General features: G+C 45.4%; 2 protein-coding genes across 3 annotated transcripts in view; both read right to left on the reverse strand.

Annotated features, from left to right (window-relative positions):
* The window catches only part of trabd (TraB domain containing), a 9,785-nt gene extending 9,312 nt beyond the window's left edge, over nt 1–473 (reverse strand). Inside the window, exon 1 of the mRNA XM_065956607.1 lies at nt 398–473. The gene's annotated coding sequence lies outside the window, so the exon portion shown is untranslated. The remainder of the gene's footprint in view (nt 1–397) is intronic.
* Nucleotides 474–1,948: 1,475 nt separating this feature from the next.
* panx2 (pannexin 2) lies at nt 1,949–14,962 on the reverse strand. 2 transcript variants are annotated; one of them, XM_029278675.2, is made up of 6 exons: nt 13,623–14,962; nt 9,652–10,310; nt 5,925–7,039; nt 4,884–5,019; nt 4,222–4,407; nt 1,949–3,980 (listed from the first exon to the last, which is right to left on the reverse strand). In XM_029278675.2, the coding sequence occupies exons 2-6, from the start codon at nt 9,878–9,880 to the stop codon at nt 3,664–3,666; spliced, it is 1,983 nt and encodes a 660-aa protein (XP_029134508.1). In that variant the 5' UTR covers nt 9,881–10,310; nt 13,623–14,962; the 3' UTR covers nt 1,949–3,663. The 2 variants fall into 2 exon arrangements, with proteins under 2 accessions (XP_029134508.1, XP_065812677.1); XM_065956605.1 differs by having other exon boundaries at nt 13,188–14,962.
* Between the last annotated feature and the right edge of the window lie 1,696 nt (nt 14,963–16,658).

Consider the following 16,658-nt stretch of genomic DNA (forward strand, 5'->3'; position numbering starts at 1 on the left):
CACTGACAGCCGGCTGGAGTACAGCGCTGACGTTGCTTTACGTCAAACAGCAGACATTGCAGCAGTTGAAGCTCCAAAATGTTAACGAGTAAAGTGGAGACTAACTTGGAGTTTAAATCAGACAGGTGACGTTTCCTCAAACATCTAGACGTCCACAGGTTAAGCTAAAGGGGTGTGATATTCAGGTGTACAAACACTGACGTTACTTCCAGGTAGACTGAGGCTAGCTGCCAAATGATGAAAACAAGCTAACTCAGGCTAACACAGCTAGCACGACCCGGTAACAATTCAAAAGACAAACTATGAAACACGACACGTTCACTGTGTCAGATATAAAAACACAAGATGTTCGGTGGTATTTGGGAAAGTTGTCTCCAGATAAAAATGTCAGACTTACTGAGTTAGCCCGTGTGTGTCACAATGATCCTCGTCAGTACAGCCGCTAACACTGAGTGCGTTCACGTGTCGTCGGAATCATCGGAAAGATTAATCTAGTGCTACCTTCACGTGCTTCTTGGAAACATCGTACTTATCAATAACGAAAACATACATTATTTTTCTCTCGTTGAAAAAAAAAAGCAACAAACATGGACGCTAGAAGCTTTTTTAGTGTGTGGCTCATGTTTAATCAAAAGACAGAGCTTCTTTGTGCTTTCAGCAGAATAAAAAACACAGAATGAGGCTCAATGAGCATCAGGTAAACATTGTTATCAATGTTAAAGAGGACACATTGTGAAAAATCCACTTTCACAGTGTTTTTGAACATTTATTTGGGTAACCTGACTGCATAAATATTACCACACAGAGAAAAGTGCTCTGTTTCAAATTTGCTCAACTTGTGACATCACAAATCTGGTAAAAAAATAAATAAAATAAACCCCCCTCTCCGCTGGTATCTCCCACCATAGACTCCACCCCCCAATCTAGAGTAAAAATTTTGCATAGGTCCACCATTTTTAGTCTTGCTACAGAGGCAAACTCAGGGTGGGGGGGTTCATTGCTTTTAAAGAGACACACACCAAAACGGAGCGTTCTGAGAGAGCTGGTTCCACCAGTGGCCTCTTTCCCGCATGTCATTCCCCACTCTCTCTCACCCTGATTTCCAACTCTATCCACTGTCCTATCTCGCCATTAAAAGCCCAAAAAGGCCAAAAATATATCTTAAAAAAAAAGGTGGTGAAGGGGGATAATATGTCCTCTTTAATAAACTCATCTGGCATGACTTAATGTTTAAAGTTTGCCTGCTTGCTACAGCTAATAGAAGCATATACTAAAATGTGCACCTACAAAAAATAAATGATAAAAAATATGAACAAGATATATATATATTACTGTATATTTTTGTGACTGTTTCTTAGCTTTCTCCTATTTTTGTGAAACGTCACAGATTGGTACCTTTGGTATTGCTGAATTTTCAAAATTCCCCACTCGTAATTGCAATTATGGAGGGACGTTCATGTACCCATAACTCGTTAAAACGGTAAATTCGATATTTCCGAGCAGCTCATGAAGGATGCACTAGACAAGTTCACGTAAACGCCTCCTGGGGTCAGAGGTCAGAACAACAACTGGGACAGTTTGGTGCCCAACCTCCCGAGTTGACGTCATCACACAGAAACGTAAAAAGTGACTGTTGGCTTGACGGCCAAAACATTCACGCCTTGCATATTATTTATATTTTTTTGTGACAAATGTAGGCTATCATTTCAAAATAGATTTTAGTTTTATCTGTCTGTTGCTGCCCTAGAGAACAACACATTATCCCTTTATTTCATCTGTATTGTTTCCAAATTACGATTTAAAGCTCGATCGTGAACACACCAAAGTTGGTACGAGGACCACAGCATGGGAACTCCGAGCAGCACGTGAATGCAGTGAATTCTATGACGAAACTGGCAGCCGCAGTGCATTCTGGTACATGGAGTCAGTGATCGCTTGGAGACGCATATTTGTTTGTAAAGTAAGTGTTTTTAATTTTTTTTCCTCGTAGTAACATTTCACATAGTACAACCAAAGTCATCTAGACCCCTTTCTGCAGTGTTATACTAACATTTAGACTTCTGGGTAAATAAATCATTGTAATAAGCAGAGCTGTGTTAACAACCATTCACTCGTGCTACGAGTCTTAAAGTGCTTTTGGATGCATTTAGTGTGCTTGAGTAATCTAATATGGGACTATAGACCCACCCTGCGTCCTGACAACAAGATGAATCATTTGTTTCCTTTAACTTAGGATAACGGGAAGCTTTAGTGGGTAAATTGCTGCTTTCCATGACAAGTCTTAGAGTCTGTGTTTACTGAATGCCCAAAGAGAAGTGATTCTCGACAGTAGAAGTCACATTAGAGTGTTTCTTTATTGATGTTTCTGTAGTCATGTGCTAACAAAATTAAGCTTATGATTTGTTGCCATCCCCTTGTGCAATCACTAACATACCTTTATGCTTGTTTTTACTTTAAATACTAACTACCTTCTGATTCCTTCAGAGCTGATGTTAGCACACAGGAAGTGCAGAATAAGGACAGAAATGTCTCTTGTTGTGGGGGACAGACGATGACAAACAAAACCTACATTTCTGTTGTGAACCTTTTCCTCCGTTTGGAAAGATTTCAAACTGACTCATTCACTTCAGCTCACAGAGAAGAAGCCAGCAGAACTCTAACGTCACATCCTTTCTCGCTGAGTCCAGCTCGAGTCATCTGTTTTGTTAAAGTGAACACCCTCATCACTGCCCTTCACAACATGTCGTAGGAGTCTGGTGCCTGTTAAACAAATCTGGCAGTTTCTCTGAGCAAGCGTGTCGTCATACATCGCCTCACGCTGCCAAAGTTTCATCGAAGAGTCTGTTTGCGGTTTTTCTTTTATATAAAATTCCAATTTGCCTACTTTTTAATGACGTGCAAATATAAAGGAGTCAGGTTCTGATACACATTGTGAAATGGCCATTATGAAGCCATGAGAGACGTGTGTTATATTTCCAACGCCCCACAAACACTGACTCATATACAGTGTCTATAAATGTTTAGCCTTCTGTGAAAGATGATGCCTTAAGCGCATACATTATTGCCACAAACATGTCGTGATCATTTGCATATTACTTGTGCAGACCTAAACAACTGTATTGCGTGAGCTACCTTTCTACTCAGCTAGTGGGGTAAAGGGACTAAGCGTTATCATATGTGTTTAAAATACATGGCGGTGAAGAAGCGATGCAGTCCTCTGTGCATCGATAAGGTGTGTGCCGTTCTCTGAAGAGCTCACTCAGCTCTCAGTGCTGCTCTTTCTCTCGTTAGACCTTTGAGATGTACCTGTAGCACCCTGTTGAAATGTATCACTGCTGGTTTCATTGGAGGGTGTTTAGCCGTACACAGACATCCTGAGACATGTACCTGACATCACTTCCTGCAGTCATACTTTCATTTTTAAGTACACAAACATTTCTACCCTCTCTAATAATTGATCTATCTAAAAAAAAAAAGAAAAAAAAAGTCATTTTGCTTTTTACATCAACCCAAGTTTTTTTTTTTCACTGTCCATCTTCCGCTCATCAGTGCGACTCCACCACCTATCACGGAAGGTTATTCAAAGAGCAGAGGGGGTCAAAGGAGGTGGTGACATGTGCGAATTGTCGGTGCTAAAGGAATCTCCGTCAGCGCTCCTCTCCTTCAACACTCCCCGGCAGCGATGAGCTCCCCGGGTCTCTCTGCCAGCCTGTCTCGTCGGGTTTCGTCGCCCTCGTCTTCCTCAAACAGCGTGTGGTGTATGCTCAGCAGCTGGTGGGTGGGGGCTATGGTCAGGGGTGGAGGCTGAGACTCAGGGTTTTCCACCGTCTGGAGGAGAGGCTCAGGAGGGGAGGACTTGGGGCTGAGGGCGTCTTCACTGGAGGGAGGGTTCGGGCTCACGCCGTTCACGTAAGTCGTGGTGGGCAGGGTCATCCTAGAAAAGGCAGCGTTGGTCGTTTCCGGAGAACATACTTTAGTTTCTGAGGAGAAAAGAAGGAAATACCAGACAAGTACACGGGAAAAAGAGAGTGTTAAAAGAAAGCACTAAAGGCAGTTTGTAGTCTCTTGACCAAGCTGTGGTCGCATGCGTGCTCACGGGAAAGTTGGATGAGATGGCGTGCTTCATGTCTGACAGCCTGTAGCTTTTAAATTCCCAGAAGTATCTGACCAAAAAGTAAAATGGCGAGAAAGAGAAAATAGATAAGAGGAGACCATGCTCACCTGTGATTGCACCTGAAACATGAACAATGGTGTGGGTGCCTTCAAGGTACACCGCATCCAGGTTGTGCTCTACGGGCAGAGGTTCTGTGGCTGTAACCTCCACTTTGGGCTTCCGGATGGTCAGCATGTACGGGTGGACGTCCAGAGAGAAGTTGCGAGTGTGTTTCTTCTCCATCCCACTGATGTCTACGGTTCAAAATGAAAAGACCGCTTTAAAGGGAGGAAGAACATTGGAGCGCAAAGACAGATCATCTATCCAAAGTTTTCTTTCGATTTCAACATCCAGTCCCACGCCTACAGATTCTGCATTTTTATACACAATCTGTAAATACAGATTATATTTTCTGCCAAATACACAACACAGGGTAACTGTTATATCTCCGTTTTCTCTACACTAACTCCTTAAGGGTGGAGTCAGTAGAAGTGTTTGTTGCAGTAAACACAACATTCAAACTGGGCCCCTCCTCCTGGGCTCATCTCCCCCAGAAGCTCACCCTCACTGCAGGACATAGTGTGTATGTATACAGCTTGTACCTACGCTGCAAGCTAACACACGATAGCACAAGCTAACCGACGGTGTTTGTCACCTGCCTGTCCAACAGGAAGTAGACCAACTCCACGTCCACTCTTCTTAACATGTCCCAGACTGACTGTCTGCTTACCTTTTGTCGCAGGATGCTGTGTGCTTTTGGTGTCCAGAAGAGGAGCGATGAAGTTGTCCGTCCCCGTCTTCCGTCTGAGCTGTTTGGGTTTTTCAGGCTTGGTGTTACTTTCCAGACGGGTCATAGTGAGAGGTTCCTTTACACGGACAGAGACACAAACGGGCCGTTAAATCAGAGCTTTAACTGGAGTTCAGAGAGTCAAACATGTAGCATTCAAAGCAGAATAAAAGTACTCCACATTACAGATGTTCTTAATGAGGACTGGCTGCTGTGTCTCCAAACAACTGACGGCTTCACTGAACACAAATAGTCCAAGTTAAAGGTGCAATATGTGACTTTCTGAATAAATATTAAGCAAAAACCAAATATACGCCATGCAAATATATTGTGGGGTAATGACCTCCTAAAAATAGAGTGAAGTCAAACTCTCTCTGGGTTTGTTGTTTTCAGCTCTGTGTTCACACTGACGGGACGGTGCTTCTTTCAGCTTGTTTATGTTTCACTCAGAGGCTCAAACATATGTTGTTGTTTCTCCACGTGAATACCTCCCTCTTTCACCATTAGTCCTGTCGCCATGTGAACGGCAGGAGTTCGGACCCGCCCACTCGGGGAAGCTTTGTCGTTGCAAGACTACGACTGAAGGAGAACCACTAGACTTTCCAAACTGACAGAAGAACAAACGAATCAACTTTGAGATGCTTTTCTTTACTGAAATTTGATATCAGAATCTTGTTCTCAGATGTTAATTAGCACTCGTCTGCTGCTGCTGTCTGTGCCTCACAGAACCCTGCTAGTGAAGAAGTGTGGAGATTACATGGGGAAGGGGAGCTGAGGGACAAAGGAGGTGTGTCTGGAGAGCATTGTAGTGATCTGAAAATAAGCCTTTAAATGAACTGCTGTGCTCCTGTGAAGTGAGAGCTTTTGTTAAGAACATTATTCTGTCTCTTCAGGGTCAGCTTGTGAAGCGTTTTCCTTCTGATGCTAAACTGAATGTTCATGAATACCAACAGGAGACATTGACATTAAACACTCATTGATTACCTTGAACGGCTGAGGGAGAGGGTTGGAGCTCGGGATCCATTTCATCTTTTTACGAGGCCGTTTGATGACCAGCGGCTCCCCTGCCATCTCTCCCACTCCGAGGTCACTGGGGTCCATATTGGGATCGAGTGTCTGTATCCCAGAATCCCTCACAGTGGGTGTAGCGTCGTGGTTGGACTGAGCGAGCGCTGCCAGCAGCTGCCTGACCACATTGTCGTACATGAGGTCGCTCTCGTTGGTGATGAAGTCCAGCCGGTTGAGCGACTTGATGTGGTCTCTGTTTTCGTTGCAGAACATGGCCAGGATGTTGATGTCACAGAACTGAGACTTCTGCCAGCGTCGCCGAGTTTTTATACCCACTTTATGCAGCTTGTCGAACACAAAGTTGGACTTTCGCACCACAAACAGGTGCAGCAAATTTAGGAGGATGATGAGGTTCATGGTGCAGAGCAGAGCGAGGTCTACTGCTGCCATGATGCGCTGCAGCTGCACAGCAGACAGCTTACAGTTCACCTTTAACTTTAGCTCTACATAGCTGCTAATGTCCGGAGGCTCACCTAGAGCACAGGTGAACTCATTCTGCCTCTGGCGGGCGTAGTAGGCGCTCAGGTAGGAAATGGGGATGGAGCTGAGGCAGATAATGGCCAGGTGGCGTGCGAGGTAAATCTTAGCCAGAAAGTTACTTTGTCCTCGTCTCTCCAAATATTTCTCAAACAGGTTCTGCTCGGGGCTCTTCTCCTTTTCTGCGTTCTCGATGATCTCCCTCCGCTCTCGCTCAGTTATGCCAGGTCCTTTGGATTGGATCTGCTTCTCGATCTTTGGGGCTCGGCCCTCAGCGGCTCGGTGATAGCAGTTATCAATCTCTTGAAGCAGGAAATTGAGCTCTGAAGTGAGCCGTGTGGAGGCGAGGAACTCCCAGCCCAGAGCAGGAATGTACATGATCCCAGCGAAGGCCAGCAGGGCGTACGGCAGGAACTTGTGTTCAAACAGTGAAGGCCAAAGGTGAGACTCCACTCCAGGTACGGCGTCCCGCAGCTCTGTCCAGCAGTAGCCCCGTGCGTACAGCGCCTGATCTCTGGTGAAGTTGTGTGGTGTGTAACAGTAGATGGACTCCTCTGAGGAAAATAGAGAAAGAAAAAGTCAACACAAACGATTTTCAAATTTTTCATCCTAGGGTTGTCACGATACCAGAACTTTAAACGTCTATTCAAGACCAGTTACAATCAAACTATATGCATGCCTTTTCATTCCCACAGCAACAACAATATAAGTCCTAGGCCCCCAATATTTAGAAATGTCTTATTTTTAATTTCCCAAAATTGTAAACAAACTCCTGCACACTGTCTAAACAGAACAAAGACATTGGCAACATTTCAGTACCGATAGACAGTAATCACAGCCACAGGCAGCTGAACGGGGACAGGGAATCAGGAATCAAAGGAAGCCACACAGTTTTTAACCGTGTGTGTGTGTCTGTGTTTGTAGGTCCTGTCGTGTTTTGTGTCATGTTTTTCATATATATATACGAGCTTGTTTTTACCTAAATGGATGGATGGTAAATGGACCTGAGCTTGTAAAGTACTTTTCTAGTCTTTTGAATACTCAAAGCGCGCAGACGAAGCAAGGGGAGCAATTCAGGGTCTTAGCCAGGGGATCGTACCCTCGACCCTCTGGTTTGAGAGACACAACTCTACCAACTGAGCCACAGCCGCCCCTAGAGTTTCAGCGTTTCAGAAGCATGGCATCGCAGGAGCTCCACATAAACACACAGTCAGACATGCAGGCACACTGCGCTACGCTCCCCTGCTGGCTAAGCTGATCCCGTCTCCCCCCCTGTGACGCCTCTGTTACCACCTCTGAAGACGGTACAGAGGGGGATCACTTCATTGTGATGAAGCATTACACCTCCGCAACATTCAGATTGAAGGCGTAGCGCCAAAGGGGCATAAATATCCCGGCTTGAGACACACTGTGCAAGTTGAGAGAAAACAACATGAACTAAGTCATCACAGGAAAATGGAGTAAAATAACATATTTTGCTGCATCCTTGCATCGGGATTCTCTGCAGCATAGTGCAGAAGACGTTTAAAAAAACATGACTTCATTGGCTTTGCAACTTTCAATGGATGTTTCCAGATTTTCTAGGACATATCTTGCATCTCTCTGATCTGGGTATCCTTCTATCTGTACCGTATCTCATCATTCATCTGTGTGTCTGATGATGAGCACACAGCTTTGTGCAATGATAGGAGTGTGTGCCTGGCTCAGATACACTCCTCTGTGCACAGGAAATCCAAGTGGATGAGGGTGGCATCAAGTCCACCTTTAACCTTTGGAACTGAGTGCAGTGACAGCTTATATTCTGAAGTTTCCACTGCTGTCTCTGTGAGCATGTTGTCTTCCATATTCCCTGTAATGAGGACAATACGACATTACACGTTACAGTCAGCGAGGGCAGAATGCTTCCCTTGCTCTGAGTCATCTGAAATAATTCAACAATTCCCAGAGTATCGTTAAAGCTCAGCAGCAGTGAGGGAATACCTCCGAGCTCATGTTAACACCCACATCTCTCTGCTGCTGCTAAAGTTGAACACTCAGTCGCAGATGGTTCATGCTGCTCTGCAGAGAGTCTGACTCAGCAGTGAAATACCATCTTTCCCGTCCATCGCTTCCACTCTGCCTTCTTAACAGACACCTTCCTCTTTCTTCCCCCCTCCTACAATCTATCCCCTCAAATCTCCAGACACTCTGCAGTCTTTCTGGCTCTTTTCCGGCACTCTCTGTTGATGCTCCTTTTACTGCCGAGCCTAATCTCCTAAAGTTTCGGCTTATCATTGTTTCTTACGAGAGGCTCTGCATGGCTTACTCAGGACAAAATGGGTTTAACTGAATTACATTCTTGTTTGAGACTTTTGGTGACTCTTTTGTAGCTTTAAGAGAAGCAACTTCATTTGTTATCTTCTTGCACAAACTGTTCCTGGTCATAAGTGATGTAAGAGGAATCAGGTGCTGAATAACTTTTAAACAATCCAGTTAAAGGGATACTTAACACATTAGCATTAAGCTTTGTATCATTAGAAACCTGGTAGTATTTTTGAATGGTCGTGCATCCCGCCCTCATTTTCCCCTGAGATGGGAAATCTTTGTATTTCTATGTCAGAAAAGGAGCTTCCAGTGACGCAAAATGACGATTTTGCCCGTCGGCGGCGGTGAGGACGAGGAGCCCGGGCCGGCTTGAACTGGGGCGGACTGGTAGTGTCAGTGCTCTCACTGTTTGCCTATGGACACAGACATAGAGTCCGTTTTCTGCCAGGAATTTCAAAGATCAATTCTGGAAGAAATCTCTGAATCAGTTGAGGAAATGGTCTAATGTGTTGAAGTAAATGTGTCAGTAAATGTTTTTATGACTATATTTTTACTGCTATATTGTATATTTTGGAGAAACTGTAATGATAGAATTTCCCTCTGGGATTAATAAAGTATTTCTGATTCTGAAGAGGACCTTAGTGGGAGAGGCCTGCGGTGCTGTGCATTCTGGGATTTGGTGTCTTTCATACACATGAGCCAAAAAGACACTTTCTGCCTTTTCACGGCCAAGAAGGCACCAACTTCAAAATGTATTTAACATTTCTACTACATATATGACCCAATGTCAATACAGATTCATGTTTCAACGGGTGAAGTATCCCTTTAACTGTGGGGGTGAGCCTAGTGGCACAAGTCTCACCTGCAAAGTTCCTGGTGAAGACGAGGGTGACGAGCAGGATGGGGATGATGACCGTCCCGATTGTGACGACACGATCGAAGGGCAGCTCCAGTTTGAGCTGCACCATGAGGCCCGCCAGAGCGCCGCCCCTCTCGTCCTGGGAGGAGCCGGGCAGGATTAGCTCCTTCAGCTTCTCGCCAGCGAGCAGAGCTGTGGCCATGTCTAGGTTTTGATCGAGGATGTTCTGCATCCGGAACACAAAGAGCGAACGCTACAACCTCCCTCAGGGTCGTAGGGGAGAGCTGACCCTCCCTGCTGCTGCTGCTGCTGCTGCTGTGTTCAAACACACACACAGAAGTGTTTGGCAGGCTTCAGCCTCTGTCACCACACGTGGTTAAGAAAGTGGTCATACTGTGCGGTCTGACTTCTTCAGAGCTTTGAGGTTTCTACGGTTTCTCACAGCGTTGCTCCTGCAGAACGGACATAATGTTCAGACACACACTCCTGGCTCGCTCTCCTCTGTGTTGCGCCCCATCTCCACAGTGCCTGGCTCCAGTCCACACACACTCTGAGGTGGGATGAGGGATGAGCTCAGGTTAGGAGTCGTCCCTGTGATCCCTGAGGAGACCGATCGCTGGCTGAAGACTCTTCAGTCAGGCAAAACTCTGACTCACCTTTTCCTGCAAGAAAGATAACCAGTAAGAGCAGGACAGCGCGTGCATTTTCGAAGAAGTCGGTTGAGTACAGACATAGCACCTAACTGTACATGGCATGGGGGAGGGGGGACAAACTGCCCCTGAAATACTCCTGAGTTAATTGTTCACATATATACCTCACAGCTGGACCCTTAGGAGGTCTCAAGACATGACGTTAGGAGGACGCAGAAAATCGGATGAAGCAACAGAGTTGGAGGCTATGATGACAGTTTATGCCCGTGTATGTAGTTCTTCTGACAAAAATCTCATCTTTGTGTCTTTAAATGTTTAAAAGTCACTTGGGGCGTCCGTAGCCTAGTGGTTAGTGCGTGTGCCCCATGTACGGAGGCTATAGTCCTCCAAGCAGGCAACCCGAGTTTGAATCTGACCTGTGCCTCCTTTCCTGCATGTCATTCCCCACTCTCTCTCTCTCTCTCTCTCCACTTTCTGACACTATCCCCAGTCCTGTCTCTACAATAAGGGCATAAAAAAACCTCTTCAAATCTTTGAAATAGAAAAGGTTAAAAAAGTCTGTTTCACACACGATGCAGTAGCGAATCAAGCATTTAAAACATTTACGTAGAAATAATCAATCTTTCTGCTGCTGGTCCCGTTTGTTTTTGCAGGTCACACAGAGGCATTCATAATTATTTCAGCGTGTTTTCAAAACCTGCTAAAAACTCCTCACAGCAGCTTCTTTGCCTACGTTGTCGTATCTTTTGTTGTGGGTCTTCGTCTCCCTGTCACCTTTTCCTCATCATTCCTGTGCAGCACTTTCTCCTCACAATAAAGGAAAACAGGAACAATTAGGTGAAGAGGGCCCTTCTGAGATTACGTGTACATTAACAGAGCCGTGATGTGTGTGTGTCTGTGTGTGTTGTTTTTTTTTAATCCCCTCAGCTCCCTGTGTAGTGCAGTCAGCTGTCTGAGAACTAATCCTCCCTCTGACCACTGGAGTGTGTGAGAGTGTTCAGACCTGAGAGCGGCTTCTTGCCTTTGATCCAGCAAGAACACTAAAGGGTACATTTATTCCCTGAAGAGTATTCTTACCTTTAATTTTTACAAACTGAATTTAGTGATTTTCACAAATGTTCTATTCTTCTTTAAACACTTATTCTTGGACTTGGACTCTGCATTTCTCTAACCCTTGACTTCTTGAGGTCTTAGGAACAGCATGTTCACACACGAGGGAGTCAGGTGAACACACACTCCTGTCGGTGTGATGTCATGTGTATGAAGAGTGTGTGCATGAGTCAGTGTGTGTGTGAGAGAGATTGATGTATGCAACCGACGTGTTTGTGCCGCTGCACGCTCGTTTCACATGAAGGTTATGTGAATGTCCTTCGAGAGGGCTGAGCATACATCACCCCCTCACCCTCTTTATGTCACACTTCTCTTTCTTTCACTGTTACTCCTCCTGTCCCTCTCTCTTCTTTCCCCCTCAATAAAAACCCAGTTAACGATGAAATCTTTCAAACCGAATCCTCACAGTCCAGAGCTGCAAATCGTCCTGAATGAGTTGGGAGAGCACAGGGGGAAATCAGAGCTCGGGATACCGTTCACAATATGTGGCTCACGATAATGATAACATCACGATACAGCGATTCTGTAATGGTTGATATATTGCTAAACAATCGTATAAAGATACATCACGACATCTGACTAAATAGAAGTCATTAAGAGCAGGATTAATGTGTCTATAAAGTATTATTACAGTTTCAATTTCACTTCTTATCACGCTTCATCTCTCTCCACCGCGGTCCAACATCATCCGGCTGTCTTCTTTTTTTTATTCTTTAACTCCGTTGTCACTTCTTCTTGGGTTATTAAAGCATCAATCTGTAACTTTTCCACCGTAAAATGATAGTTTTAAAGTCGATCTATTAGAACAATAACTCTCAACAAATGGTAAATGGTAAATGGACTTGGGCTTATGAAGTGCTTTTCTCGTCTTCCGACTACTCAAAGCGCTTTTACACTTCAGGTCACACCAACACATTCACACACTGATGGTAGAGGTCACTATGTAGTATCATCCATCAGAAGTAACTAATCCCACTCATATACCGCCACCGAAGCAGCGGCAGCAATTCAGGGTTAAGTGTCTTCCCCAAGGACACATCGGACATGTTGCCTAGCTGGGACATTTCTTATAGCCTATTAAAATATCAATATTTAGTACCTGAGTATGACACGAGGCAGGATGACCAAATGTGGTTGTAAAGCCATTTTGTCCGAGCCCTAATCAGTGCTCTCTGACTTGCAGAGGAGATCTCTTTGAAATATAGTCAGAGACCCATATTCAAGGCTGCATATGTTAATGCTGATGTCATCCAGGAGACCTTTATGTCCCTTGTGGGGTACCATAACATAAAAAACACATGACACTGCCTGGTGACATCAGAGCAACTTTATCCCGATCATCAAACACTGTCTCGAGGTAGAGGGGAAATAAAGTTTGCATAATTCAAATTTAAAGGGGCAGTGTTACATAAAAGCGGCTCTCTGTGAGGCTGCACTGCTGTCTGTGAGCTGCTGGCTCGGCTCCAGTCCAGCAGATAATGCCTTCAGTCCGACTCTGTTTTCAGTGCTCAGAGAGGGAATCCCACAGTCTTTGGCTGCTACAGCATCCCGCAGGCTCTGACCAGAACAGACGGGCACAAAGAGATGGAGCTGAGCTGCTGGACCACAGCTGGACGAGTGAAGCCCTGAACGTTGAGTGTGAACACAATGACTGCTGAAGAGGGGAAAACTTTTATATCTCACACTAGTTCCTCCGAGAACAAACCTGACCACCACAGCAGACTAATTATAATGTTAGGAAGTATAAAGTTTCAAACAAAGATTGAAATGAAGAACCACCTAAAGCATCTTGACTCTTTTCTGACTTCTCACTGTCAGCGAGTCCTTCTGGGAACACAGCAGGGACATTTCATCAGGGTGAGGAGATCATTTTGTCCTAGTTGTCTCCTGTTGAGCTGGGATGCTCCTCTCTGCTGACAGCTTCTGAGAGTGCAGGAGTGTGGGAGAATCACAGCCAGGAGGAGCACTCTTCCACATTACGGAGAGCTACAGCTGCCTGCAGACGACGAGACGTTTCAGCACCTGAGCGGCGGATAGCTCCCGAATAGCCAGCTGCAAAACATCAAGAGCAGCGACTGCGTGTGTCTGTGTGTGTGAGAGAGACTCCAAGATGCTCCATACCTGCAACAGCCGCCTACCTGTCCCCACCGGAGGGACTGCCGCGCTCTCCCGAGACATGTGCATGCAGAGGAGAAATATTAAAAACCCACTCACCATGTCTGGCTGCCTCTGCCGGAGCGGTAAGGGTTAATCTGCAGTGCGGGCGAGCAGCTACAGCATGTATCCGAGGAGCACACCGGTTTGTTCCGCCTTTACCCCCCCCCCCCCTCTGCTCCCCTCCCCTCCAACCTTCCTCCTCCCCCCGCCCTGCCTCTTCCTCAGAAACAAGGGATGAGATAACACATTAAGATTCTCTCCCTCATCACATCACCTCTCTCTCTCTCTCTCTCTCTCTCTCTCTCCTCCGCGCGCTGCAACGGATACACGCAGACTAGCGACTCAGCAGGGCAGGCGGTGTTTAAGCAGATATGCGCAGAAACGCGGCATCTTTATTTTTTAATCCTTTTTAGAGGTTTTAAGATTCAGCATTCCTTGATTCCCATATGAACGCACTTTGGATGTAACAGTGTTTAAATCTTGAATAAAAAGGTCTTTGAGTGTTAATGAATAATTGTCTTGAGGGACAGCAGTTCTGATAACTACTCTAATTCATCTGTTGTCTACAACCGAACAGCACAGCACAGCACAGACAGGCTCTTACTTTCATCTTGATAGGTTTATTCAGCCTGTCAATCATCTGCTGCTTTGGGATTGGCTCTGACACGACTGGAAAACATGTCTGTCACTCACAGTCACTGGGTGGGGCGAGTGGGTCCCAAACAACATGCAGAAGTTGGGCAACAAACTGTGGAGGGAAACCTGCAGCTGTGGTTGGACATAAAGTAGAGCCTTCCTGCAGATGATTGAGCAGGAGCCTTCATTTAAACAGGTGTGGTGTTCACACAGTCCTGTGTGAAAAGGTGTGTTCTCCAGAGAGGCTCTTTAGTGCAACAGTCTGAATGCTCTTCAAACAGGGGCGTCTCCAGGATCTCCAGGCCGCATGCAAAGATGTCCCATTGGGCCCCTCCACCACAGCCTCAGTCAAGCCTGAGTTATTTCTGTAAGAGTACTAAAAAGCTACTATTGAAAGGTACTGAAAACAATGCGTTATTTATAAGAAAAGTGCGTAAAGGCATTGTATGCCTATATTGTCATGTCATGTTTTGAAAAAAAAGAAAACAATAAAAATTGTTAATCACAAAAAAGAAAAGTGCGTAAGAGAAGAATGAGTCACATACATACATTGCAAGAAAAAGCAGGTTTAGATAGATCGATGTCCTGACAGACTCAGTTTGAGACAGTAGATGTCGCCCTTGAGCACCACCTTAAAACCAAAACAAACTGCTGTTTGGCCACACCTCCTCCATACTGAAGCCTCTGCTCTCCTACAGTGACACACCTCCAACCCCTCTCCACTCAGGTTTGCACGAAGGGGGTTATCAATTGGAACGTACCATAATTAAGCGCAAGCAGCGGACAAAATTGTCCTTTTCTGGAGCTGTAATCACCTGTGTCCTGCATTGTTGTGTTAGCATGCTAATGTTAGTGCTCTTTAGTTAGCTCGTAGCTTCACATTGCATTTAAACTGACACAGAAGAAAGATTAAAGAATCATGTGTGCTTATTTCACCAGTATTTCAGTATTTCACCACCTCTTCCAGTTTTGTTAGAGAAAACAAACAAAAAGTGAAGATGAATCTCAGGACCCCGTCCTCCACTGGGACCCTGGGTTGTCAGTCCCACTTCCCTCCACTGTGACGCCCATTTAAATAGACATTAGACATTAGTGGCTTTATCATTTTTATAAGTACTATTTCTGAGCTACTTATTGTTCCTTTTTCCATCCCTGCTGAACAGACACAGTTTTTACTGCAGTTAATCAGTTTGTTTGTCGCCTCCAGCAGTCTGTGACTCTGTCGGGCTCCTCGTGGCCACACGGCGATGTGAGAGCGCGTGAAGGAGAGGCGCCAGCCACAAGACAGCTCTCCTCTCCTCTCCTCAAGCCGGTTCCTGCCGGTTATGGGAGCCGCGCCTCACTTCATCTCCCTCCAAATATGGTCTCTCTCCCTCTCTCTCTCTCTCTCTCTCTCTCTCTCTCTCTCTCTCTGATGTTCATGTCTGATGTGATGCAGCTTCCTGTGAGCCTGCAGAAGAAGGAAGCAGCTTGTCCTGTCCCGTCGTAATAAGCCTGAAGTCTTAAGAATCACAGCAGTGCCCTCTTTGTAACGTACACTAGTCAAATCAGGTGCAGTTCATTTCAGAAGCCTGGCCACTTTCTACCTGCATGAAGTTTAAAATGTCTGTGCTTCCTATTTTCATGCATGAGCACCAACAAGCACTGAATATTAATAAACACATCTGAATATAATACATCACTAACTATGATCTCAGCCTTTATAAATAATTCAAATTCAGTTTTTACTGACACATATTTCGGCCTGAATCAGTGCCAAGACAGATAATTACCTCCTTCATGACTGTGTGAACTAAAAGTAACATACAGTTGCATGTTGGTCCCCTCCTGCACATATATTTCTTTCTTCTCCTTTGCCCCCTTGTTTGGATTAATGTCCACTCACTGAAATATGCTTAAATAATGCGTATCCTTAACAGGCTCTTTGAACATGCACTCTGGGTTCTACTATCTTAACACAGCGGCCAGACCCTCCAGGGAAGTGGTGCTGGCTGCTCATTGGTAGACATAGGGGGCCCCCCTTGGTCCGTCTGGCAGCTGTGGATGGCCTTAAGTAGCTTCTCTGTTCACAGCTTGGTGGGTCCTTTGCCCCCTTGCGGACCGGTTTACGCAGCCCCTCTGCCTATCAGGCGGGGGTCTTGCATCCTGTAGGGTCTTACCCTGGTTGGCATGTCAACAGTGCTCATTGTTGTATTTCACTGTGGTCTGCACTGACTCCTCGTGGGGTATCTGAAAGAGTTACCCCGTACATGTTATGTAACGGAGAAATAGTCTCGAGGATAGAGAACTTTGGTTCTCTGAGTGAAGAGACTAATCGCTCCAGCTTCTAGGCCGCTCGGTGACAGGTTCCAAACAAACGATCAGTTTTTGTAGATGAGCTGTGGGGCGTGACCGGGCAAGTTGGACGTAGTCTCTTAAAGTGATGATATGCAGGGGATCATACCCTGTACATGTTAT

The sequence above is a fragment of the Labrus bergylta genome, chromosome 7, assembly GCF_963930695.1.
Source record: "Labrus bergylta chromosome 7, fLabBer1.1, whole genome shotgun sequence".
NCBI lineage: Eukaryota > Metazoa > Chordata > Actinopteri > Labriformes > Labridae > Labrus > Labrus bergylta.

What these genes read in the sequence shown, in the direction of transcription:
- panx2 (XM_029278675.2), bottom strand. Translation starts at nt 9,880, where the DNA reads ATGCAGAACATCCTCGATCAAAACCTAGACATGGCCACAGCTCTGCTC. An exon ending in CTCTCCCTCAGCCGTTCAAG is followed by an intron (nt 5,020 to 5,924) that starts GTAATCAATGAG and finishes GTCCGTGTAAAG; the next exon opens with GAACCTCTCACTATGACCCG. An exon ending in ACAGCATCCTGCGACAAAAG is followed by an intron (nt 4,408 to 4,883) that starts GTAAGCAGACAG and finishes TTTGAACCGTAG; the next exon opens with ACATCAGTGGGATGGAGAAG.